Below are 25,886 nucleotides of genomic sequence, written 5' to 3' on the forward strand. Positions count from 1 at the left end.
TGTTTCTTTGGGTAGGGTGGAAGACTGGTGTGCATATTGTAACCCACAAGGTACTGCATCTTAGAGGGAAAGCAAGCCAAGATGTCTTCACCTGTCCAACTTGCAATTTAAAAAAAAAACGTATCTCAGTATTTATTGTAATATGAGGCGACTGCTATTTCTGACAGTACATGAGTAACAATATTTCAAAAAAGTTTTTTGTGGCTAAAGAAATATTTTAGAATATCCTGAGGTTCTAAAAAGCACTATATACATGCAGGCATTGTCTTATGAAGTATTCGTGGAACATAGAACAGTACAGCATAGGAACAGGCCCTTTGGCCCAACATATCTGTGCTGACTGTACTCGGTACTTTGGTTTATGAAGGCCAATGTGCCAAAATCTTTTGTTCCGCCCCTATTGAACTGTGACACCACTCTCAGTGAATTAAGGACTTGTATTCCCAGATCCCTTTCTTCTACAACACTTCTCAGTGCCCTACCAGTCACTGTGTAAGGCCTACCCTAGTAGGTCCTACCAAAGGGCAACACCTCACACTTGTCTGCATTAAATTCCATTCTCCATTTCTCAGCCCATTTTTCCAGCTGGTCCAGATCCCACTGCAAGTCACGATAGTCTTCCTCACTGTCCACGACACACCCAGTCTTGGTGTCATCCACAAATTTGCTGATCCAGTTAACCACACTATCATCCAGATTGTTGATATAGATGACAAATAACAATGGACACAGCACCGATCCCTGTGGCAACCACTAGTCACAGGCCTCCAGTCAGAGAGGCAACCATCTGCTACCACACTCTGGCATCTCCCAATCTCAACTAATTTCTTCTGCCTGCATGTGGCCTATATCCTTCCACTGTCTGAATGTTCACGTGGTTGTCTAAATGCCCCTTAAGTGTTGCTGCCATATCTATTTCTGCCACCTCCCCTAGCTGCACATCTTGACACCTACCATTTTGCTGACAAGAAACCCAATGAGTCGAGTAGCATCTGGGAAGATGAAGGGATGATTTCAATCTTGATGCAGGGTTTCGATTCAAAGACCAACTATCCCTTTGCCTTCCTAGATGTTGCTTGACCAGCTGAGTTCCTCCAGGGGTTTGTTTCTAATACTTCTGGTGAAGCTCTTCTTCACCCTTTTCTATGGCTCCATGTCTTTCCCACAGGATAGTGACCAGAAGTTTGCACAGTACTCCAAAAGTGGTCTAATCAATGTTTCATACAGCTGCAACACGACCAGTTGATGGCCAATTTTTCCACAATTTGTTAGTAGGGCTTGAGAAATCTTTGGTTAATCCAGTTTAGTTGTTGCTCAGAGCTCCACTGCATCTCTCCAAATTCTACTGTAGGGTCTTCTATGCCTACCTGAACAGAATTGACTTGGCTATTACTTTCAAACTGCTGCACCTTGAACAAATCATTGCTGTTTCAATACTACTTTTGGAAACAAATACCTAATTGAATTTGTTGAGGGGAAAAGTGCAAACACTGTGGTGGAAATTTAAAGAGGAATTTCTTCAGATTTAGCAAAAGGGAAAACTGAACAGTCAGCAATGAGGCGTAGAGATAACAATGGTACAAATTAAATCCATCAAATTGTTGACAGCAATAATTTGTGGGATCTTGTTCTGTGTGCAAATTAGCAGTTGCATTTTTGTTCATTATAACAGGAAATCTGTTTCCAATGGTTGCAAAGCATTGGATGTCCTGAAGTCATTTGTACAACACAGAAATAGGCCAAGAAATAGTCTTTGTCAACCACGAAGCATCCATTTATGCCAATCCTACACTAATCTCATTTTATTTTCCCCAGATTTGACCACTCTTCTCCACAGTAATTAATTTGCAGCAATCAATCACTGTCTTTGGGATGTGGAGCAAACTCGTGCAGTCACAGGGAGAATGGGCAAACTCCACATACAGACAGCACGAAAGATCAAGGTTGATTTTTGAAGCTGTGAGGCAGCATCTCCTCTAACTCTTCCGCTACCCATGGAAGGTGTCAGATTAGCGCTAGTCTCCAAGCAATGGAAGAACAGTGTATGAATTGTGCAGCACACAAGGCTAATCAGCCAATCATGCCCATACTGACTCTTTCAATAATATTTCCAAAGAAAGTAATTTGTTTAAAGATCTCAATTGTTTAAGAAGCATATTTAAGGCCAATTCATTGTTTCCTAAATTGTTGGAAGAAATGTAACACTTAAATATTTTTAAATCCTTGTAGAAATCAGTGAAAATGAGGATTCTTTGAAAGTCAAGATGTCTGAGCTTCGACTGTACTGTGACCTACTGATGCAACAGGTCCATAAGATTCAGGAATCGGCACAGCCAGTCAACACTGGATCCACTCCTGACATTGAGGTATTGTACAAGTATTGTTTCCTAAGTCTACCAGGATCATGTAGCTTTGATTTGGAAGTATTGTTGATGTTTTCATGGCATTTGTCACCCGAATTTTCGTCTGCCAGCACCCAATCCTCCTATGGATGGCCCAGACATTAATGATGCAAATTCTGCTGGAAGGTTCAGAGTTCAAGTTTCACAATGCACTCTGGTTTGGGATTATAGGCAGGGCTTGCTACAATTGCATTGCTCTAGTGAAGGTGGAGGAGGAGGTGATGGTGTTGAAAAATCCAGACCCACGGTGATTAACTAAACCTTGCAAATCTCAACTTCTAAGCATTGAATAGGCACTTCAATAATCGGATTAGCCATGACCTCTTCTTTCAGGGGAAAACTAAGTAACATTGTAAGACTTAAACGCAAGTGTTACAGAGTCATAGAGCAATACAAGATGGATACAATCCCTTGGCCCAACTAGCCACAGTGCCACCAGCCAGTCCCGATTTCCTGCCAACACAAAGTATACTGCTGATGCTGTGGTCAAATCAACACGTACAAACAAGCTGGATGAACTCAGCAGGTCGGGCATCATCCGTGGAAATGAGCAGTCAACGACGAAGGGTCTCGGCCCGAAACGTTGACTGCTCATTTCAACAGATGCTGCCCGACCTGCTGAGTTCATCCAGCTTGTTTGTACGTCCCGATTTCCTGCATTTGGCCTATATCTCTCTAAGCCAGCCTTTCTCCACCATTTTTTCCCTGGAGCAATCCTTGAAATAACTTCCAGATCTTGGATCCCCTGCATAATAGATAAATCAATCAATCTATCTACAGCTCTCGGTATAGCATGATCAATAAGTTGTAGAAATAATAATCCAAAAATAATTGTCAATGCTCTTTTGAGTAGAGAATGAATTTTTAGCCAACCTTTCTTGGGGAGGGTGCGTAGTTAAGCTTAGTTTACCTTTCTTGAAATATCTCTTTCTTTCCCTTTTTCATAAATAAAAAAAAACTCGTAAGGCAATATTCTGTTAAATAACCTGGCTTAAGCTAAAATGGGATTTAATTTTTCTAAAGGTAGGCTTGGTAGATATAATTTAAATAGAGGTTACAAATTGATTTTAATTAATGCTATTTCCAGCATGAAAATTTATTGACAATGTTGAATAGTGAAGTTACTAAAAACCACTAGCCAAAGCAATATGAATAAAAATATAGACTAAAACACAATTTTATACAAGACTTTGAAAAAACATTTTCTTTCTAAGTGACATGATCAGGCTCAAATATAGGCCTAGCATGTGAAACCTGTGCTTGTTTTTTTTGCAGCACAAATATTTAATTCTGAGTCGAGATAAGTATACACGGATTTCACCTTCAACTGAAATGAGACTATTTCTATCCTTGCTCTTGTAAGAAGTTGAGAACTGCAGCAAAATATTTATTGCTTTCCTATGCTCTTCTTGCACAATCAGACTGCAGCTCACAGAGTTCTGGAATTTTACAATGGTGTCTGCCTGATCCACTTCCTTTGCCAGTTTCCCCCCACATAATCACCAATCTCTGCATGAAACAAAGTTCTTCCTCTTTTCTCAAAGCCCAGTTCTCACGCTGAGCAGAAGATTCAGAGAAAGGGGATGCTCGGTCACTGCCCACCGTTGCGAGTGCTAGCAACTTCAAAAAAACAATGTTTCTTTAAAATCACAACCTCTCGTGGAATGCCATGTATCTATCCAAGTGCTTCTTCCCCATCCACTTCTGGCAGCTTGCTCCATTTACTCACCACCCTATCGGGGTGGAAAAAGTTGCCCCTCAAGTCCCTTTTTAAATCTTTCCCTTCTCACCCTCAATCTACGTTGCTAATTTTGGACTCCCTACCCTGTGGAAAAGACTGTTACCCTCCAACTTATCTTTGCCTCTCATAATTTTAAACATTTCTATAAGGTCACCCCTCATTCTTCTTTGTTTTAAGGAATAAAAACCTAGCCTGGCCAACCACTCCCTGTAACGTAAGCAATATTCCTGGCAACATCCTTGTAAATCCTTTCTGCACCCTTTTTCAGTTTAACCACATCAGGGTGACCGGCTGTACACAGTACTCCAAGTGCAGCCTCACCAACAATGTGTACAACTGGCAAACTGTCCCAACTCCTGTATTCAATACCCTTAGTGATGAAGACTAGCAGGTCTACCTGTGATGCTGCTTATTACACTCCCCAGGACTCTATCATTCATTGTACAAGTCTTTCCAGAATGCACCACCTCACTCTTGTCTGTATTGACCACTCTTCAGCCCACTTCCCCAACTGTAATCTATGATCACCTTTACTTTGAACAATGCCTCTCTCTGGTCAGCTTCCTAAACTATGGAACTCAATGCCTGAAAACTATAAGGAATGCAGACTTAGTTGACACTTTTAAATATCAGCTCAGTCTTTTATCTCTGTGTTTGTACTTTATCCCATTGTAAAGCACTTTGAAATACATCATTTGTATGAAAAGTGCTCTGTAAATAAATTATTATAAATTTTATGTCATCTGCAAACTTACCAATCAAACCTTGTGCACTCATATATAAATCATGTATATGAATAACAAGGATCCCAGCTCTGACCCCTGTGACACACCACTAATCACCAGCCTCCATTCTGAGAAGCAAGCTTTAGCCATCACCCTCTGCTTCCTGTCTTGGAGCCAATTTGAATCCACCTCACTAGCTCTTTCTGGATTCTGTGCGACCTAACCTTCCAGACCAGCCTACCATGTGGGACCTTGTTGAAGGCCTTGTAATAGACAGCATACACCAATCTATCTTTTTTGGTTACTTCAAAAAATCTCTCAAAGGTTTATCAAACACAACTTCCCACACATAAAGCCATGCTAACTTCTCTGAATCAGACTCTGAGTGTACAAATGCTGGCAGATCTTGTCTTTCAGAATCCCCTGTAGTAAGATCCCCACTGCTGATGTCAGGCGGACCAGCCTGGAGTTCTTTGGCTCATCCTCACTATCCTTAAACAACAGAACAACTTTAGCCAACTTCCAGTCTTTGGGAACTTCACCTGCAGCTAACAATGAAGCAAAATCTCTGCAAGGGCTCTGCAATTTCCTCTTCATTCTCCCACTAAGTAAGAGGATGCACTTGGCCTGTACTGTATTGTAAGGCTGCAAACACCTCCTTCCTGGTAATGAATGTTTGCAAAAACATCTCCCTTGTGTTGTGAGCTGCATGGTTTTCTCTTCAGTAGGCGTAAGAGAAATATTTGTTTAAAAAGTTGTTTCCTGTGGCTCAAGATATAGGGGCCTTACCGATCTCTCAGGGGCCTACTCAGTTCTTAGTCACCCTTTCCCCTCTTAAATCAGGTGCAGATGGTCTTGGGAGTCCTCGTGCAGGATTCCTTAAAGATTAACTTGCGGGTGAGTCGGTGGTGAGGAAGGCAAATGCAATGTTGGCATTCATTTTGAGAGGACTAGAATACAAAAGCAAGCATGTAATGCTGATGCTCTGAGGCATTGGTCAGACTGCACTTTGAGCTCTCTTAGGCCCCTTATCTATGAAAGGATGTGCTAATATTGGAGAGGGTTCAGTGAAGGTTCACAAGGATGATCCTGGGAATAAAAGAGTTAACTTATAAGGAACATTTGTTGGCTTTGGGCCTGTACTCGCTGGAACTTGGAAGAATGGGGGAGGGAAATCTCATCAGAAAACCCCCTCAACCATTCAATATTGAATATTGAAAGGTCTGGATACAGTGGATATGGAGAGGATGTTTCCTATAGTGAGGGAGTCTAAGACTAGAGGACACAGCCTTAGAATTCAGGGGCTTCCATTTAGAACAGAAATGAGGAAAAATTTCTCTAGCCAGAGTGTGGTGAATCTGCGGAATTCTTTACCACAGGCGACTGTGCAGGTCAAGTCACTGGGTATATTTAAGGCAGAGATTGATAGGTTCTTGATTTAAAAAAAAAATATTGATTTACGGGATGTGGGTGTCACCAGCTAAGCCAGCATTTATTGTCCATCCCTATGGATTAATCAGGGTGTCAAATGTCCTGAAGTTTGGATTGTGTTGGAAAAGTTCAGATTTTTGAATTGAGCCATGTTGCAGTTTAACAACTATCTGGCCCTTCAATATTTCAAAAAACAAGGGATTTTAAATGTTCTGACATCTTGGCTTCTATTTCAATCTGATGTTCCAATTGTAACAAATGTCATAAAAATTAATTCAAAAACTCCTTGTCTTCTGTTCATGTTCTGATTCTGTGCTTAGCCAGTGTGATGACATTGCAGTTAAGGACACAGGACATCCTGTTAAAATTATGCCCAGCAACAGCAGAAGTGAACAAAAGGCAAAAGCAGGGTGCTTGCCAATGACCTCAAATTCAAATTCATTATATGAAAGGGGAGTAATATTTCTAGCACCTGCTTTCAAAATTGAGAGATGTTTTAGGGGAATTAAAGATTAAGCTTGGAGGTGGTTTAACTTTGGGGGCATCACATGATATTGCCCTTGATGTAAAAATCCGACATTGGGTATTTCACTGAACTGCCAATGTGGAACTATTTCCTCCAAAAGGCCACTTCAATTCATCGTGTAGGTTGTGGATAGGTGGTCTGCGTTTTTATTTTTCCACTACTTTGCAACAATACCATGGCATGAGTTTGAAAAGATACTTGTTCATTACGTTCCAGAACAGCCCCATTCCCTGTCTACTTATTTCCCTGTAGTTCTGCAATTCGTTCTCTTTCTTCTCGATACCTTACCTGCACAAGGTTTAATTAACCTACCTTTTAACCTGCCTTTTTGGATCTGGGAGCACCTAGGGAAAACTTGAACATTCATGGGGAGAACGTGCAAACTCCACACAAGTGGTGCTGGAAGTCAGGATTGAAACGATAACGGCTGTGTCTCATACTTTGTGTGTAATTGGAGTTATTTAATTTTAAAATTTGTCCACCTGCTGCAGTGAGATCAGAACTCCTGTGGAGCTTTATTTATTTAAAAAGATGGATGAACAAGTTTAGGTTTTGCACATTTTTACTGATGCTTGCTTTTTATTCCAGGCTGCTTTTTTTTCTTAAAAGCAATTTTTGAGCTCCCATTTTAAACTTCAGTTTTCTGGATTATGCTGTCTGTTCCTAAACTGATCAACTAATGTGACCACAACAAACGTTTGACCCAAACCCCTTTCTGTCTGCCTTGGCTCTTTCTTCCCCCCCACCCACTCTTTCCCCACTCTTTCAACCCCTAACAATCTTTCGAAGCCGTTCTGAATTACTGAAGTTCCATTTCCTGTCCTTGTCTTTGTTTTATCCTGGGTTGCTGACAACGGCTTGGCGGGCTTGGATTAACCCTGGAACTCAACAGGTAATGGTGATACAGTCTCCATCTCTCAGATTGTTACAGTGCCACTGGAGCAGAAGATTGTGCATTTGTCCCAAGTTTTGCCAGTGATATTCAGCATGGTCAAAGGTTTCAGATTTTCAGATCTTTAATCTCTTGAGTGGACCTGAAAGAATTCTTGGTGCTACTTGAGAAGCACAGATTTCTCCCCAGTTTCCTGCCCAATGTTTATCTCTCAATCAATGGATCATCTGGTTTGTGGGAGCTTGCTGCAATGCTTCCAACAATAGTAGCTACTAATTTAAAGCATCTCATTAGCTGAAGTGTTTTAGATGTAGTGAGCTATAAAATCTTTCTCATCCTCATGAATGTGCAAATCTAATGTGCCTGTTGTGGTTAGATGATGTGGGACTACCAAGTTCTTCTGCTGATATGTACATCATACGTTTACCATAATTTAATGGCAAAGTGCATTTTCTGAAAACAGTTGCAGAAACCTGTATTGCTTGAGTTATTTAAAGATGATTGAAATAAAGTACTGTTTAAAATCTTGTTTGTACCTCTTTTGTCCTGTGCCAGTGGAGAATTTTGCAATGCAGTTAATGTTTCCTATTTGCATGCAGTAGCTTGGCAGAAGTCTTACTCTAAAATTTATGTTTATCGTTACTGACTTTTATTCAAAGGGGAGCAAGCCTTTCCCGTCACTTTAAGCTGCTTGTAGTTTTAAACATCTCAAATCTCTCTACCCCTACAACCCCGACAAAAAAAAGCCTCTCTGTTCCAAAACATGGAATCCCACCCCAGTGAATCCTGAAGATTTCTAGTCTACTGAAGTAATGTGCAGAGTAATATATTAAAAACAAGGACGGTGAGGGTGGGGAGAGACAGCCTTGGATAACCAAGGAAATAAAAGAAGGCATCAAACTAAAAGCTCGTGTATACAAAGTCGCCAAGAGTAGTGGAAAACTAGAAGATTGGGAAAAGTTTAAAAAGCAACGAAGTACCACCAAGCGAGCAATAAAGAAAATAAACTTGTGGGCCTGAAGATAGGCAAATCCCCTGGATCTGATGGAATGCATCCCAGGGTACTGAAAGAAATGACAGAAGTTATAGTAGAGGCTTTGGTGATGATTCACCAAAATTCTCTGGACTCTGGGCAGGTCCCAGTGGATTGGAAGACGGTGAATGTCATGCCACTGTTCAAACAAAAGATGTAGTCTAAAAGCAGGTAACTATAGGCCAGTTAGTTTAACATCTATAGTTGGGAAAATGCTTGAAGCTATCATTAAAGAAGAAATTGTGAGGTATCTGGGGAAAAAATGGATCCATCAGGTAGACACAGCATGGATTCAGCAAAGGCAGGTCCTGTTTGACAAATTTACTTGAGTTATTTGAGGATATAACAAGCATATGGATAGAGGGGAATAGATAGATGTTATTCACTTGGATTTCCAGAAGGCTTTCGATAAGGTGCCACATTAAAGAGTTATCCATAAGATAAGGATGCATGGAGTTGGGGGTGATGTATTAGCATGGATAGAGGATTGATTAACCAATAGAAAGCCGAGTTGGAATACATGGGTGTTACTCTGGTTGGCAATCAGTGGTGAGTGGTGTGCCACAGGGGTCAGTGCTGGGCCCACAACTGTTCACGATATACATTAATGATCTGGAAGAGAGGACCAAGTGTAGTGTATCTAAGTTTGCTGATAACACTAAATTGAGTGGAAAAGCAAATGGTACAGAAGATACAGAGAGTCTGCAGAGAGATATAGATAGATTGAGTGCGCAAGGGTCTGGCACATGGAGTACAATGTTGGTAAATGTGAGGCCATCGACTTTGGAAGGAAAAATGAAAGAGCAGATTATTTAAATAGTTAAAAAAAATGCAGCATGCTGCTGTGCAGAGGGACCTGGGAGTGCCGTGTATGAATCACAAAAGGTTGGTTTGCCTGTACAGCAGGCTATCAAGAAGGCAAATGGAATTTAGGCCTTCATTGCTGGAGGGATTGAATTTAAGAGCAGGGAGATTATGCTGCAACTGTAGAGGGTACTGGTGAAGCCACACCTGGAGGACTGTGTGCAGTACTGGTCTCCTTACTTGAGGAAGGGCATACTGGCTTTGGAGGTGGTGCAGAGGAGGTTCACCAGGTTGATTCCAGAGATGAGGGGTTTAGACTATGAGGAGAGATTGAGTCACCTGGGACTGTACTCACTGGAATTTAGAAGAATGAGAGGAGATCTTATTGAAACGTACAATTATGAAAGGGATAGATAAGATAGAGGCAGGAAAGTTGTTACCACTGGTAGGTGAGACTAGAACTAGGGGACAGAGCCTCAAGATTTTGGGGGAATAGATTTAGGATGGAGATGAGGAGGAACTGCTTTTCCCAGAGGGTGGTGAATCTGTGGAATTCTCTGCCCAATGAAGCAGTGGAGGCTACCTCAGTAAATATATTTAAGACAAGCTTGGATAGATTTTTGCAAACTAGGGGAATTAAAGGGTTATGGGGAAAAGGCAGGTAGGTGGAGATGAGTCCATGGCCAGATCAGCCATGATCTTATTGAATGGCAGAGCAGGCTCAACGGGCCAGATGGCCGACTCCTGCTCCTGCTTCTTATGTTCTTGTGTAAACAGAGCTCCAATATGCCAGCTTTATTCAAAGTAGTTTATATGTACATGTATGCACAGGTGCAATGTAAAGCACGGCATCATATAAGCAGCATTAAAAAAATGAAGTAGTGTTTATGAGTTCAAAGTCCATTTAGGAATCGGATGGCAGAGGGGAAGAAGCTGTTCCTGAATCACTGAGTGTGTGCCTTCAGGCTTCTGTACCTCCTCCCTGATGGTAACAGTGAGAAAAGGGCATGCCCTGGGTGGTGGGGATCATTAATGATAGATGCTGCCTCCCTAAGGCACTACTCTTTGCAGATACCTTGGATATAATGGGATGGAGCTGACAAATTTTACAAGTTTCTGCAACTTATTTCAATTCTGGGCAGTAGCCTCTCCCCCATACCAGACGGTGATGCAGCCAGTCAGAATGCACTTCACAGTACATTTGTAGAAGTTCTCCACTGCTTTAGTGATATGCCAAATCTCCTCAAACTCCTAATAAAATATAGCTGCTGTCTTGCTGCCTTTATAATTATATCGATATGTTGGGTTCAGGTTAGGTCCTTGGGGATATTGACACTCAGGAACTTGAAATTGCTCACTCACTCCACTTCTGATCCCTCTGAGGACTGGTGTGTGTTCCCTCATCTTACCCTTTCTGAAGCCCACGATCAGCTCTTTCAGCTTAGCCTTAGCAGTGAAACGTTACAGCACGTTACACTGACATTGAGTGCCAGGTTGTTCCTGCAACACCACTCAACTAGCTGGTTTATCTAGCTCCTGTATGCCCTCTTGTCACCATCTGAAATTCTGCCAACAATTGTCAGCAAATTTATAGATGGCATTTGAGCTGTGCCCATCACACAGTCATGGGTGTAGAGGGAGTAGGGCAATGGGTTAAGCACACATTCCTGAGGTGCGTCAATGTTAATTGTCAGTGAGGTGGAGATGTTATTTCTGATCCGCACAGATTGTGCTCTGCCAGGTAGGAAGCTGAGGATCCAGTTGCAGAGAGAGGCACCGAGTCAGAGGTTCTGTAGCTTTTCCATCAGGAATGATGGTGTAAAATGCTGAGCGATAGTCAATAAACAGCATCCTGACGTAGATATTTGCATTGTCAATGCGTTCAGTGGAATTAATGACGTTGTGCCTTGCCTCAATCCACAAATGCCACTCTCACAGTTGTCTGTGGACATGCTGGAAGTGTCCTCGTGCATTATTTCCATATTTAGAATGGTGCTTTTAGTAGCTAATCCACAAGCTACTGCTTTCGTGTTGATGATGCTTGCATTTTGCAAGTGAAGTTCCTCTATTATTTCTGCTGTAGCCCTTTGGTACTAGTATTGTGGCAGCTTTTGATGTGGCCAAATTTGTGGACAACAACTATTTGAGATGCATAAAGGCTTTCTATTCTTGCCCAAACAATCAGTCCAACCACTTAAGTATGCTTGTGCACCTGTTTCAATACTATTTTTTTGCATTAATTTTAATAGTGGACCATTTAGCACTTTGCTGCCAGTCAATATGATTATGGCTGACCTTTTACATCTGTGTCACCTTCTGCCATGTCCTTTGTGAATACTTCCAAAAATATTCATTTGGAACCCTGCCTACATTCCCTGGCTCCACACATTATTCCCGAAGGGGACCACATTTTCCCTAAGTACTCTCTGACTCCTATATACATGATGTCCGGAATTCTCCTTAATCTTGTCTGTTGGGAATATTTGATAGATTTTTTTTTGTACTCCTAATTTTAAGATGTCTCCTACACCCTCTATATGCCTCAAGGGATATCTTTTGAATGAATTTGGTGACTAAACCACTACATCCACCTTGAGTAATGAATTCCAAAGATTCCTCACCTCTGAATTAAAAAGTCACCTGCTGTGAATCACCAACTGTTTCTAGACTGGGACAATGTCAACTGCATATCTACCCTGAAACAGCTAAAATTCTTCTAGTACTTGACAATGAGATTTATTTTCTACCCTCTAAATTCTGCAGCATAATCCGTAAATTTCCTTGTGACATGTGAAGCTATGCCAGCTGTCAAAGCAGTCCTATTTCTGCCTCCCCACTCCCCCACACCACAAACACAAACCTTCACTTTAACCCATACATTTTCACATGTCTGTCGACCCGAAACTTGACCTGAGTTGTAGGGAAAAATTGAATATATGAGAACTTTATTCCTTGGAGTCCAGGAGAATAAGGGGAGATTTGATGAAGTATACAAAATTGAGGGGTATAGATAGGGTAAATGCAAGCAGGCTTTTTCCACTGAGGTTGGGTGACACTAGAGCTTAGAGGTCATTGGTTAAAGGTGAAAGGGGAAATATTTAAGGGAATCTGAGGGGGAACTTCACTCAGAAGATGGTGCGAGTGTGGAACAAGTTGCCATTGGAAGTGATGGATGTGGGTTTGACTGGAACATTTAAGAGAAGTTTGGATAAGTACATGAACGGGAACAGTGTGGCCCGAGTGAAAGTTGATGGGACTAGGCAGGTAACAGTTCAGCATGGACTAATTCAGATTCAGTTTATTGTCATTTAGAAACCACAAATGCAATGCAGTTAAAAAATGAGACAACGTTCCTCCAGAATGATATCACAAAAGCACATGACAAAACAGACTACACCAGAAAATCCACATAACGTTTGGCAATCCCCAATCCAGAGTCCAGAGAGGCTGCTGCATATTAATATTGTGCTACTATCTTAGCGCGTTCCCCTGAAAGGAGCTCCAAGTCTACCAGACAAAACAAGACCAAAAACTAAAGCTATAAGACCTGCACAAAACCACATAGTTACAACAGTGCAAACAATAGCATAATTGATAAAAAAAAAAGACCATGGGCATGGTAAAAATAGTCCAAAGATGTTAAAAGACTATAAGTTTGAAAGAAACCACCACACAATTTCCACAAGTCCTCAGGGTCTCGATAGACTCGTCATCCCACGCAGGCGGTAGAAGGGAATACCCCCGCTATGGACTTCCACGGCGCCGCCCGACTCAGCCTTGGACTGAAGGGCCTCTTTCTGTGCTGTAGCATTCTGACTTTGACCCCAAAACCTCAATTCACCCAAGAAGTGTCTGTACATGTGCTTTATCATAGATCTGAACAAGTTGCAGTACATCAGAATTGGGTCTGACCTGCCATCTTGCACTGTCTTGGCTTTTACAGCTGAGCCTTGTTTCTGAATTATAAAACTATTCATAAAATATAGTTTAATACAGGAATGCTGGAAGTTCTGGTTTCCTTCCACATCCCAAAGGTATTTTGGTAGATTATTTGGCAACTGTAAATTGTTAAGTCTGTGGTGGTAGAGGAAATGGGTATGTGAAAGAGTGGGTTTCAGGGAAGTGGGGGGAATGAGACTATTGGGTGTGCTCTGAGAACTGGCTAAATCTTTAAGCCAAACGGTAGCCTCCTATGTCATATGAAATTAATTTGCATATCCTTGTGGGTACCTAGTTTGTAGTGAAGTAACATACATAATAATACCCATGGGGGGGGGAGAGGAACTTAATAAAGAGTCTCCTGATGAAGGGTTTCGGCCTGAAACGTCGTCACTACCTCCTCCTATAGATGCTGTCTGGCCTGCTGAGTTCTGCCAGCATTTTGTGTTTTTATTTATTTCCAGCATCTGCAGATTCACTCGTGTTGCCTGTTAATAAAGAGTCTGGTTGATTTGAGGTTTTTCAGTTGCACACATAGTCATATAAGATCAAATTGTCAGTGACTTATTTGCAGATACCGCAGCAACTGAACATCTCCAGCCTCAGGTACTCCCAGAAGCTTCCCTGCACTCTCTAGTGTCATAACATAACATCTGCAATATAGTGATCAAAAATGTACACTGCTTTGTGGCCTAATTAGTGTTTCATACATTTCTACCATGGCCTTTCTGTTCTTGTATTCTGAAGAATTGATGAAAATGGCAAGCTTCACCAACTCATCTATTTCCCCATAATCTCTGGAGAGTCTGTGGACATGTACTCCAAGATTGCCTTCTGTGTCCTACAATTAGTCCTATATTCCTTTGCATTGTTTACTCATTCCAATGCATTACTTGCTATTTGTCTGGATTGAATTCTATTTATCTCTTCTGTTCCAACCTAACCAACTCATTGATTTCTTCCTGCAGCCAAATTTTCTTGCTATAACCATGCTGGTATTATTCACAAACTTTTTGATCATGTCTTCTACACTTGTCCAAATCATTTGTTTGTCAAATCATTTATTAAATCCAAAGCAAGTGGAAATTTAGAGAAGACAGACTTGTCAGTAAAATTCCTGTCAACCTTTTCTCTCTCACTGAGCCAACTTTTAATGAAACCATCCTCTTTTCCTTGTTTCCTGTCTGTTTATTTCTTCCTGCTCAGTCTGCCATGTGGATCCTTGTTAAAAATACTTACAATCTACGTATACAGACATCAGATATTCTGCCATTATGGCTCCTTTTAAATTCAGTCAAGTTAGTCGAGCATGAACAGCCTGAAGTCCATGTTGGCTGTTGAATACCTCACTGGCCTTGGAATTTGCTCACTATTGCTGCTGGGCAACTGCCCTGTAATTAATTTTATTTCTTCTCTCCATTTGAACAATAGTACCTTCCAGTCCTCTGGCATTATGCCTAACACGTGCCTTCAGTTTGGGGGAAAAAGCTTTTTGATTTTTATTATTTCGAGATACTGCACAGTAATGGGCCTCTCCAGCCCAACAAGCCTGTGCGACCAATTACACCCATGTGACCAATTAACCTACTAACCCGAATGTATTTGGAATGTGGGAGGAAACAGGAGCACTCATGGTTGACTTCAATTACATTTTCACTCTCTGGTTATTCACAATAGCTTAAAGAACAAAGGTACTTTGTTGATTCTTGTACAAATTTATAGATTGTTTCTCTCTTTCAGAAAATGAACGAAGCTTCTTCTTTACTTAAAGCCACATGCAACACCTTTATATGTACCCTCGAGGACTGTATGAAAATAGCAAGTGTGAGGATATCCCCAGAGCTACTTTCACCCCCAGAATCCCCTGCTACTCATGTCACTTCCACGCCTCTTCGCAGGGTAAGTGGACTTAAAAGTATTTTCCTTTTGTTAAAGAAATATTCCCATCCCTTGAAGGCTTCCTGATTGAAGGAAGAATGTATCTTTCTGCTATGTGATGTGTCTCATGATGGGATTTATTTTTTTTTTAACTTCCTTCTTAGGCAAATACTTTTTTTTGATACATCTTGGAACTTGCTGATGGGTGTGAGCCCAGAGCTGTTGCTTTGGGCTGTGCAGACCTGATGCACTAATATGCTGTACTGTGAGACTGATATTGGATTGTTTTCTGATTAAGCTCTGGTAATTTACCTGGAGGGGTAGAGGAAGGAGTCAAGATCACAAGGATCCCAGGGACCTCCATTTTATTGACCATTGCTCCCTCCGCTGCTCCCACCGGATTCTCTGAGCCATGCTCACCGCCATGCGGAGATACCTACGGGCCCTGTCCCTTGCTCGGCGAGGATCACATTCTAATTGTGGCATCTGTCCCATTGGTTATGTTTTAGTTAACTGAGACTATTGGTTTTGTTTTACATAAGGATGTAACAGCTGCTGGATTGAATGAAAGTAAAGGTCTTGCTTGATAATGGGCCCTGTTTTATTGCTTGTGTTTTAAAAGCAAAATCAGTTGCAATCCCATGTGAGCTGTAAGTGAGTGGATTCAGCGACAGAAGTTTGCACTGGGCTGTTTCATGGTGGAAGAGTCATGTTTTCAGGACAAAAGAAGTTAACTTGTGTTCATTCTTCCCTTTTGGTTTTTAATCTACAGGTTAAGCGTTCTGTAAGCCACAGTGGTGTTGTTGCTTCTGACAGGTAGGCATCCTGACTGCTTGTGTTCAATTTCAAATGCATTGACAACTTCCTGTGCTAAATGCTACATACATCAAAACTCCCATGGCAGTATTGGAAGAAGAGTAAGTTTGCTTTCTTTCCCAGTCACACCTCCCCCCTCATACCCTGCCCGCCATAGAATTCTCTAGGTAATATTTCTTCCTATACCAATACCATTACCACATTCGCCAGTGATTAATCAGTTAGCTGTGAGCAGCTGCTGCATTTGGTAATTTTTCGAAGTAAATATTTGGACTGAAGGCATATGAAGATATTTCTGAGCAATCTTAATAAAGTGCAATATGTGAATCTGGATTTATGGTGCTTGTATTAAATGTTGACATGAATGTGATGATGCTGACACCGGTCTTCACTTGCGTAGATTAAAGTGGCTGCATTAACAATCAAAGTTTGATTTATCCAGGACTAAGCAGATCATATGATTGTACCTCATCCACTACCCTAAACCTTTATTCTCTTCACTACTGGCACACCATAGCCATCTATAAATTGCACTGCAGTTACTTGCCTGGGCTTCTTCAACAGCACCATCCAACCTGCAACATCAATGGCCCAGAAGTATAAAGCCAAAAGAATACCACTCCCTCGAGGTACCCATTCAAGTCCCTCACCATACAGACTCAGAATTATATTGCTGTTCCTTCATTGCTGAGTCTAACTCTTGGAATTCCCTCCACAACAGCATTATATGACGCCTTCACCAGCAGGATTGCAAAGATTTAACGTGCCAGCTGACCACAGTCCTCTCGATCAGTTAGGAATAGAAACATAGAAAACCTACAGCACAATACAGGCCCTTCGGCCCACAATGCTGTGCCAAACATGTCCTTACCTTAGAAATTACCCAGGGTTACCCATAGCCCTCTGTTTTTCTAAGCTCCATGTACCTATCCAGGAGTCTCTTAAAAGACCCTATTGTTTCCACCTCCACCACCGTCTCCAGCAGCCCATTCCACACACTCACCACTCTGTGTAAAGAACTTTTCCTCCTGTGAGTGTAGCTGAGCAGAGAATATAAATCTCACACAATCAGTACTGGAATGGAAATTATTCATCAATCATCTTCATCACCACCTCAAAAAAACTCAGTCGAGTTTGTAAGCCCTTGACACCCTCTGCGCAAAGCCGTGATTTACCTTGTCCCTAAGAAATCTGTCTTTCCCGATGCAATTGGCTAAGAATCCTCTGTAGTAGCTTCCCTGGCACCGAAGTATGACTTGGCAACCTTTAACCCCTTTTTTGTACCTCTAGAGCCATGGAGAAATACAGCACAGAAACAGGCCCTTCAGCCCATCTAGTCCCTGCCGAACCATTTAAGCCACCTTCACCCAGTCCTCAGCCCTCCATATCCCTTCCCATCCATGTACCTATCCAAACTTCTCTTGAATGGGTAATACAGTAAATGCTGACCTTGCCAGCATTGTCCATTTTTAATTTAAAATTGACAAAACAATAGATAATTTCTAAATCTTGTGATATTGTGGTAAATGGTAAGCTGTGCAAAGATATCTCCAACTGTACTGAAGTAATCTTCATAAGCAAACAATTGTAAATCATTAATACCCAGTGCTGCTAGTTGAGCCTAAATTGCATATATAGTCCTGTGTCTGCCTTGTTGATTCTTAATTGTTTGGCTGCAGGAGTACAGAAATGAACAGCCCAGAACAGCCTCAGAAGGGTTCCGTTACAGTAATGAGAAACCTGGAGGAAATGGCTGCGTATCGAGCCAGTAAGTGGACAAGACCCCCTGTGGAAATCAAGAGCCCAGACAATAATTACACGGGACAGCCATCAAGTAAGAAGTCTTTTGCACTAAATGTATCTTCAGCCTGCAAGACTGTTTGCAGTAAAAAAAACCAGAGGGATTGTTTTACCTTTGGTTCAGTGACAGAAGCAGGAGAAAGACGGTCTGCAAAGATCATTAAAGCAAACTTGCATTTCTCTTTTGTGCTACACTTTAAATATATGCTTGGTTAGTTTAGTAGTCTACAATTTGAGTCTGAACTCTTATTTGAAAATATCTGCCTGAGAAGGTAGAGAATAAAAAGAACATTTGAAATGTGAAGGATGGCCCCATGAGTCTGATTTGCCTTTCAATACCACGGCTGATCTATCTCAAATCTGATTCCCTATTACACTCTCATCTCATGATTCCCTTTGTGCCCAAAAATTTCCATCTCCGTCTTCTACGTACTAAATAGCTTACGGCCCTTGGGTGTGTGGGGGGGGGGGGGGGTGGGGGGAGGCAATCCTAAAGGTTCACTGCCCTTTGAGTGAAGTAATAATTCTTAGACCTCCATTCCAAATAGTTGACCCTTTATCCTTAGACTTTTCCCCCTTTCTCCATTCTCTGGCCTCAGTAAACTTGCCCTCTTGATTTTGTATCTTGGATGAGATCACCAGTGATCTAGGTCCAGTGAGGTCTATGCTCCTCACTCTCTTAAAAGACAACTCCCTCATTCAAGTAAATGATTCTAGAGAATCTACACTGCACTTGCTCTAAGGCAAGTATGTCCTCCTCTGGTTATAGAGACTAAAACTAAATGTGGTCCTGCAAGTGAAGCAAATCCCCCGGAACAAAATGTCTTCCCAACTGTACATTGTCAAAATTGAGGTATTAGCAGCTAAGTGCAATTTGCAAAGCCTTGTGCTCTGTTCACATAAAGGATACTCTTTATTCTGCAAATCCCTTGCTTTGCTCCTGGCAGCTGCAGGTTTTGAGTGGCACTTGACTTGTGATGACCAACATCATGTGCAAATTGTTTTGAGAACATCCTGTGCAAATGCTGTCCAGAATGTTGAGCTGGAAAATGGCTAAGAGCATTTCTCTTTACTGGTATTTTGTTCTTTCCTGCTGCATGTCTACATTTGGTATTGTTATAAATGTCTTCAGGAACGTGTTTTTACTCCCACTCCCTTATTCTGACCACTGGTCTAATTGCAAAAATATATGGTTAGATGATTAACCCAGGGGCCCAGACTAACAATTCACAGAGTAGAGTTCAAATCCATCCATAGTAGGTGTGGAATGTAAATTCAGATTAATAATCTGGAAATTTGGGTATTGGGTGGAGAGGAGTAACTAATTGTGATAATGATCACCAAAATAACCATTGTGACTTTACAAAACCCATTCTGGTTACAGTATCCTTTTCAGCGGAGGAAATCTGACACTTTACGTGGTCTGACCAAACTGCCTCAAGACCTATTCCTTGTGATGCCCTGTGAAGCAGCCCAGCCAACCAATTAGATTTGGATTTCCCAAGAGAATAAAACTATACAGAGCACTCAGCTAAGACTTGAATTTGGTTGTGATAAAGATTTCTCCCAGCCCAGTTGACCTTGTAAAGTCTTCCTCACAAACGTCTTGGGACTGGAGCTCAGCAAACTAAGAGTGTTGCTCCTCAGGCCAGAGAGCAAAAGCTTGGCAGTCATACATACGCAATTATACCCTAGACAATGTGCTAAATTGCTCCATCTCAACCTCTAGTTATGTCACTGTCACTGGTGGGGGAGGAGCCAGTCCTTGGAGTCTTCAACAATGACTCCAGACCTCATGAAGTTTTCATGACATCAGGTCAAACGTGACTAAGAAAAGCACCTGCTATTCTCTCTCGGCAGATGAATCAGTGCTCCCATGTCAAACAACACTTGGATGATGCAATGAAAGTAGCAGAGGCTGAGAATGTATTCTTGGTGGGGACTTCACTGTCCACCATAAAAAATATCTTGGCTGCATCAGTGCTAATCAAACTGGGAAAGTCTTGAACGATATAGCTGTCAGATGAGGTGTGTGGCGTGAGTAGTTAAGCCAACATGAAAGTTAAACGTCTTTACATCAAGTACTCCTTCCACCATGTGTGGCACTGCAATTGAACTAAATGGGGTTGGACTTGAGACTGATGTGGTGGCTCAAAACTGGACATCTATGAGACTTGAAGGACTGCCAGCAGCAGCTCAAATGAACGCCATATTCTGTAGCTTTGTAACTTAGCATATCCCCATCTTCAATCGTGGCGGGACACAACATAAGTGACACTTTTTAAGCACACCCACCATTAATCTGCTCACCATTGCCCAATTTGGGTATTGCCAGGACCACTTCAGTCCAGACTTCTTCATGCCCTTGGTCTAAATGTGGACTAGAGCTAAATTTTAAAGGCACAATTACCAATTACTTTTGGAAATAGTTGATCAAATGTAGCATCAAGGAGCACTGGTAAATCTGATGCCAATACTTGGAGCCATAACTCACACAAAGGAAGATGTTTGTGGTCATTAGAAATCATCATAGCTGCCTCAAGACATCAAAACAGGAGACCCTCAGGGCTCAACCATCTTCACCTGCCTCATCAAGCCTTTCTTCTGTCATGAGGTCAGAAGTAGGGATGCCCACTGACTGCACAATGGTCAGTTCCTAATCAACCCCCTCACCAAATAACACTGTCCATGCCTGGATGCAGAAGGATGTGAACAATATTTAGGCATGGGCTGATTAGTGGCCATCAACATGCATCCCACAAGTGCCAGACAATGGCCATCTCCAATGAGAGAGTGTTTAACCATCTATCCTGGACATTCAATAGCATTACCATTACCTAATTCCCTACCATCAACATCCTGGGGTTGGAGTGGGGCCTTCATTAATCAGAAACTTAATTGGATCAGCCACTTAGATACCATGGACACAAAAGTAAATCAAAGGCTTGATATCAGGTGATGAATAACTCGCTTCATGACAGCCCTAAGCCTTTCCAACAGTGGCAAGGCATAAATCAGGAATACTCTCCGTGTGTCTGAATGAGCACAGCTTTAACCTCTACTCCATCCACTTTAATTGGCAGTGATTAATTCCATGTACAACAAGTGCAGTGCAATCACGTGCCTAGACCCCCTCTCCTCTGGCACTCCTAAGATCATAACCTCTTCCAGCAGGAAAGACCAGGATAGCACACCACCTGTATTATCTGATATATACTGTTCATTAGTGAACTGATTTTTGTTCTGGAGTGCATTGGGGAGAAAAACTTGCTTGTGTAATTAAAATTGAATTTTGGAAATACTCCACAGGTCATGTGGTGTCCATATGTGCATTATCAGATTTGTTAACTAATCTGGTTTCTAACTTGACAGATTTACTGCAGCCTTTACAAAATGCCCAAGATGATTCTACAAGCAGTGCCAATGGTGAATAACGTTACAGGAAACACTTGATTCTCCATCACCCCATAATCCGCTGAGTGATACAGAAGGAGCTCGTTGTGACATGGTCTTAACTTAAAACAAGGAAACGTAGGGAAATAAAGTTCTTTCAACTTGGTCGTGGGGGCAGGGTGGAGGAGGGGGAGGTGGAGGAAAGTCAGAACCTGAGATCAGCTCCTGGCGTATCAAGAATGGAATATTGCACATGCACCACTGCTAACTTTCTAATATTAATGCTGAGGTTTCCATGGACACATTTGTTCAAAATGATGTATAGCAAACATTAACAAACCTCTATACCTGCTTAAGTGTCCTGCCAGTATACAGCTTAATATTTCAGTGGTATAGTACAGATGCACATGTACAGAACCTAAATACTGACTTATTAGTTAATGTGACAGAGGTTTTTGTCAAGGGTAGGCATGTAATGAAGTGTGTTCATTACCATCCATTATTATACTGTGATTTGCTATCTTTTATTTTTAATTCCAGACTTTATGAATTCCAGTCCTGTTTTTCTAATGTATGAACATGGCAGAAATAGTAAGCAAGCTAATACATTTTATTATTCTCCCACTCCTTGTCCCCACCTCTTGTGCAGGAAGCAAAAGTACTTTAACAAATATTAAAATACTTGCTTCCAGGAATTGTTTAATAGGGGCATCTACAATTGCTTCATTTACAATTGAAAGTATACTTGTTCAAACAAAATCTCCACTGCTTGTCCAATCATGTTTACAATGGGCACTGTTCTTAAATCTTAATTGCCTGAATTACTGAGTTCAGAGCTCGTATCACGTACATCATAATCACCAAATAAAGGCACAGCCTGTGATTACCTGGTTCTGTTGAGGCATGGTACTAGTAAGTCGTGCCATCTGCACCTTTGCTCCAAAATCAGAGCCTCTGACTGTATCAAATGTACTGTCTTTCTCAAGGGCAAATTTAACCCTTTAAAAAAAAATGATGTTGCTGGTACGGTAGATGGCTGTTTAAAAAGTCACTTCAGATCTATGCTGATTGAGACATATCATCTAATTTGTTTCCAAGTTTACATTCTCTCCAGTTAGAGAGGCAGTGAATCGAATCATTTAGTTTCCCCAAAGGTGTGGGGTGAGTCAGTCATTGTTCTTTCTTTATTCTGCTTGAAACCAGCTTCTGCTAACTTGAAGTTGTTTCCTTAATAATAACTGTTATTGCTATTCCTTTACATTGTTTTTAGCTGGAAATAGTACTAGTAAGTTGTGAAGTGTTGATAAATTGTCCACAATATTTATATTTATGAAAACATGTATATACAAATTCCAAACTGGAATCCATGTTGCCCGATGTAGATTTAAAAAAAAGATTAGTGATGAGTCATTGTACTTTTATTTAGTTTTTACCAGGTATACGTTAATGTTTTACTCACTTAACTGTATTCAGGACTGCAGCCCCATTGGTATTTGGGTTGTATTTGTCCATATCCAATGGGGCTACTTTTGCTGGGGTAACAATGTCACTTTCATTGTCCCTGAACCATCGGTACTTTAACCTTTACTCACAGTCAACTCAGCTGTTCAGTTTCTACATGAGGTACAAAAGGATGAACGTTTTTCTTTGTTGATCTGTCTTTTAATCATGAAATCATGAAACTTGAAATGCAAGTTCATTTGAGTAATGTACACTACTCTAATTAAAATGGAACAAATGAAAATAGTTTAGTCTGAAGTACCTTGTGTTGTAGTTTTGTATTTAGAAAATGTGGCATGCTTTTCCTGCATCTGTACATTGTCAAGTCTGAATGTGCTTTTTACTCCTTCTGTTCAGACTGAGCAACTGAAGATTGAGAAAGTAGAGTGAACAGAATAGGGAGGTGAGATTTAGGAAAACTAACAATTGAAATTGCAATTATTTTCTCAGCTATTTTAAAGCCAACGTTTTGGGACATTTTTGTGGCACAATATTAAAGTAAGATTCTTTAAGGGAAAAAGTGGCCAATAGTAGATTCACTAGAATGTTACCTGGGTTTCAGAACCTAAGTTACAGAGAAAGGTTGAACAAGTTAGGTCTTTATTCTTTGGAGCGTAGAAGGTTGAGGGGGGACTTGATAGAGGTATTCAAAATTATGAGGGGGGATAGATAGAGTTGATGTGGATAGGCTTTTTCCATTGAGAGTAGGGGAGATTCAAACAAGAGGACATGAGTTGAGAGTTAAGGGGCAAAAGTTTAGGAGTAACACAAGGGGAAACTTCTTTACTCAGAGAGTGGTAGCTGTGTGGAACGAGCTTCTGGTAGAAGTGGTAGAGGCAGGTTCGATTTTGTCATTTAAAAAAAAATTGGATAGGTATATGGACAGGAATGGAGGGTTATGGGCTGAGTGCAGGTAGGTGGGACTAGGTGAGAGTAAGCGTTCGGCACAGACTAGAAGGGCCGAGATGGCCTGTTTCCTTGCTATAATTGTTATATGCTGCATAATTTAAATAAACTATTAAATAATTTATTGGCTTTTTCTGTAGTATCTTGAGTACAAAATATTAATAGTTCCATGTATGGGCTTGTTAAGCACAAATATCATCATGATGTAAGTTCTTATGTATGCAAAAAATGAATTTGTTTAAAAATCAATTCACTGGTGTTGAGATTCTTTTTGTTTAAACGTATGACGATCTTCAGAGTGTAGTATCTCCTTTTGATCTTGAAGCAGATGAGATTGGTATTTAAATAAACAGATTGAGGAGGTGAATAAGTGCATCTGGGAACTCTGCTATACTATTTAAATCTATTGTATTTTTCAAGTCTGTTGAAATATTATGAGTGAAATAGATTTCCCGTTGATGCAAAAGGTTTTATCACTGTGTCCTGTATCCTTAGTTTTAAGCCAAATCCTATGTCTGTACTTAAGAATAACAATCAAAATAGGAGCAGCGGACCTTGTTGCTCAAAGCTGGTCCACGGTTCCATAATATCGTGGCTGATGCTGTAACTGAACTTAATTTTTCTACTCTTTTCATTGAACTAAACCAATATTATCAACACTTCTTGTTTACTGTGTTAACTTGCTGTATGGTTCCACCGTGTCATGTTCCTCCTTATACCTTCTGTGAAGGACATGATGACATAGATGAGCATAAATTAGTGTTTTTCAACGGAAAGATTTTGAAGGGAAGTGAATGAGGTAGTAAGATAGGGGTGCAGAATGAGTCCAGAAAGTTGAAGGGGCAATTAGTCAAGAGTTTTGGAAAAATATATATACTTTTATATCTTGGAAAAAAAATCTATAGGCAGTACAGATTAAGAAGTGTCACTTGCAAGCAACTGTGTTCCAGGATTCCGCCAAAAAAAAATATTGTCTTTTCAGAAGGCTGTCACACTCTGGTTAAGAGGTTTTTGTTGGAATCTATTTGTTATTTAGTGTGCATAGACTATTTATACTGACTTTTTTAAAAGAAACTGCACAGCACTGCGTAGCTTTAAATGAAGGTAACTAAAATCAAATGAAATTGTGGTTGCAGTTTTTGTATGAAAAGATATACTCCTAAAGTGATTAAAAATGCAAAAGAAGAAAATGGTTCCTCCATTCTCTATGGTGTTACAAGGTTGCATTAAGCTGTGGTAACTTTTTGTATCTTGCTCTGTTGTAATGGGTCAAAATAGGTTAAGTTGTAATGTTTTACTTTTGCTAATTGGGCCTAATTTCATTTTTGTGAAAATACTGGAATTATGCCGTGGTGCTGAGGGATAGAACACTTGCTATTTTGGCCAACCCTTATGCACCTCAAGCACTACAAAGGCAGGCACAGCATGATTTAATACTAGAGCAACCTCTAATGAACAGCTCCAATTGGATAAACATGAAAATTTCAATTTTTCACACTAGCCCATTTTGAGTGAGATTCTCAGTTTGTTGCAGAGAATGTGTAACTGTTTTATACATTTTAAGAATCTGGATTGTGACAGACCAATTTACCATATGAACCTTTGTAACTGACAATGAGAAAAAAGAATTCTGTCTATTGGTTTGAACAGATGGAAACATTGAAAGCTCAATCACTTATGAACACCAACTTAATACAAAATGCTGGGATAGAAGATTTATTTTTCTTAAGTTACACTATATTAAGACTTGTATTTCTATAGTACACTTTTCTATTCTGTTTAGTCTTGAGGTCCAGAAAGAGAAATATTGTCAGATGTAACGAAGCAATCTCTAGACATTAAACTTTGCAGTATTTTGTAGGATTTCTTCAAGCCAATGATTGTTGTATTTTACCATTGACTAAAGCAAAAATGTATGTGACATCCATTTAAACATAGCTCAGTTTTTAGATCAATTGTATTATTTTGTATGTACATGCCCATTTGCTTTTGCATAAAATTGTAAATATAATAAAATTGCTTCAATCAGTATTTTTCCATAGTTGGTTCTTGTTTTTAATAGCCTGTTTGAATAGCATTTTGGTCTGGATATTGTAACCA

At 40.6% G+C, this 25,886-nt stretch overlaps 1 protein-coding gene across 2 annotated transcripts in view; it reads left to right on the forward strand.

Annotated features, from left to right (window-relative positions):
- The window catches only part of LOC140741140 (pleckstrin homology domain-containing family A member 3-like), a 39,147-nt gene extending 13,330 nt beyond the window's left edge, over positions 1-25,817 (forward strand). For both annotated transcript variants that reach the window (XM_073070957.1, XM_073070958.1), the window contains 5 exons: positions 2,230-2,366; positions 15,234-15,392; positions 16,144-16,187; positions 17,867-18,021; positions 21,360-25,817. In XM_073070957.1, the coding sequence (XP_072927058.1) occupies positions 2,230-2,366; positions 15,234-15,392; positions 16,144-16,187; positions 17,867-18,021; positions 21,360-21,421 (557 nt within the window). In that variant the 3' untranslated portion in view covers positions 21,422-25,817. The remainder of the gene's footprint in view (positions 1-2,229; positions 2,367-15,233; positions 15,393-16,143; positions 16,188-17,866; positions 18,022-21,359) is intronic.
- The last annotated feature ends 69 nt before the right edge of the window (positions 25,818-25,886 follow it).

Source organism: Hemitrygon akajei, chromosome 18, assembly GCF_048418815.1.
Source record: "Hemitrygon akajei chromosome 18, sHemAka1.3, whole genome shotgun sequence".
NCBI classification, from domain to species: Eukaryota; Metazoa; Chordata; class Chondrichthyes; order Myliobatiformes; family Dasyatidae; genus Hemitrygon; species Hemitrygon akajei.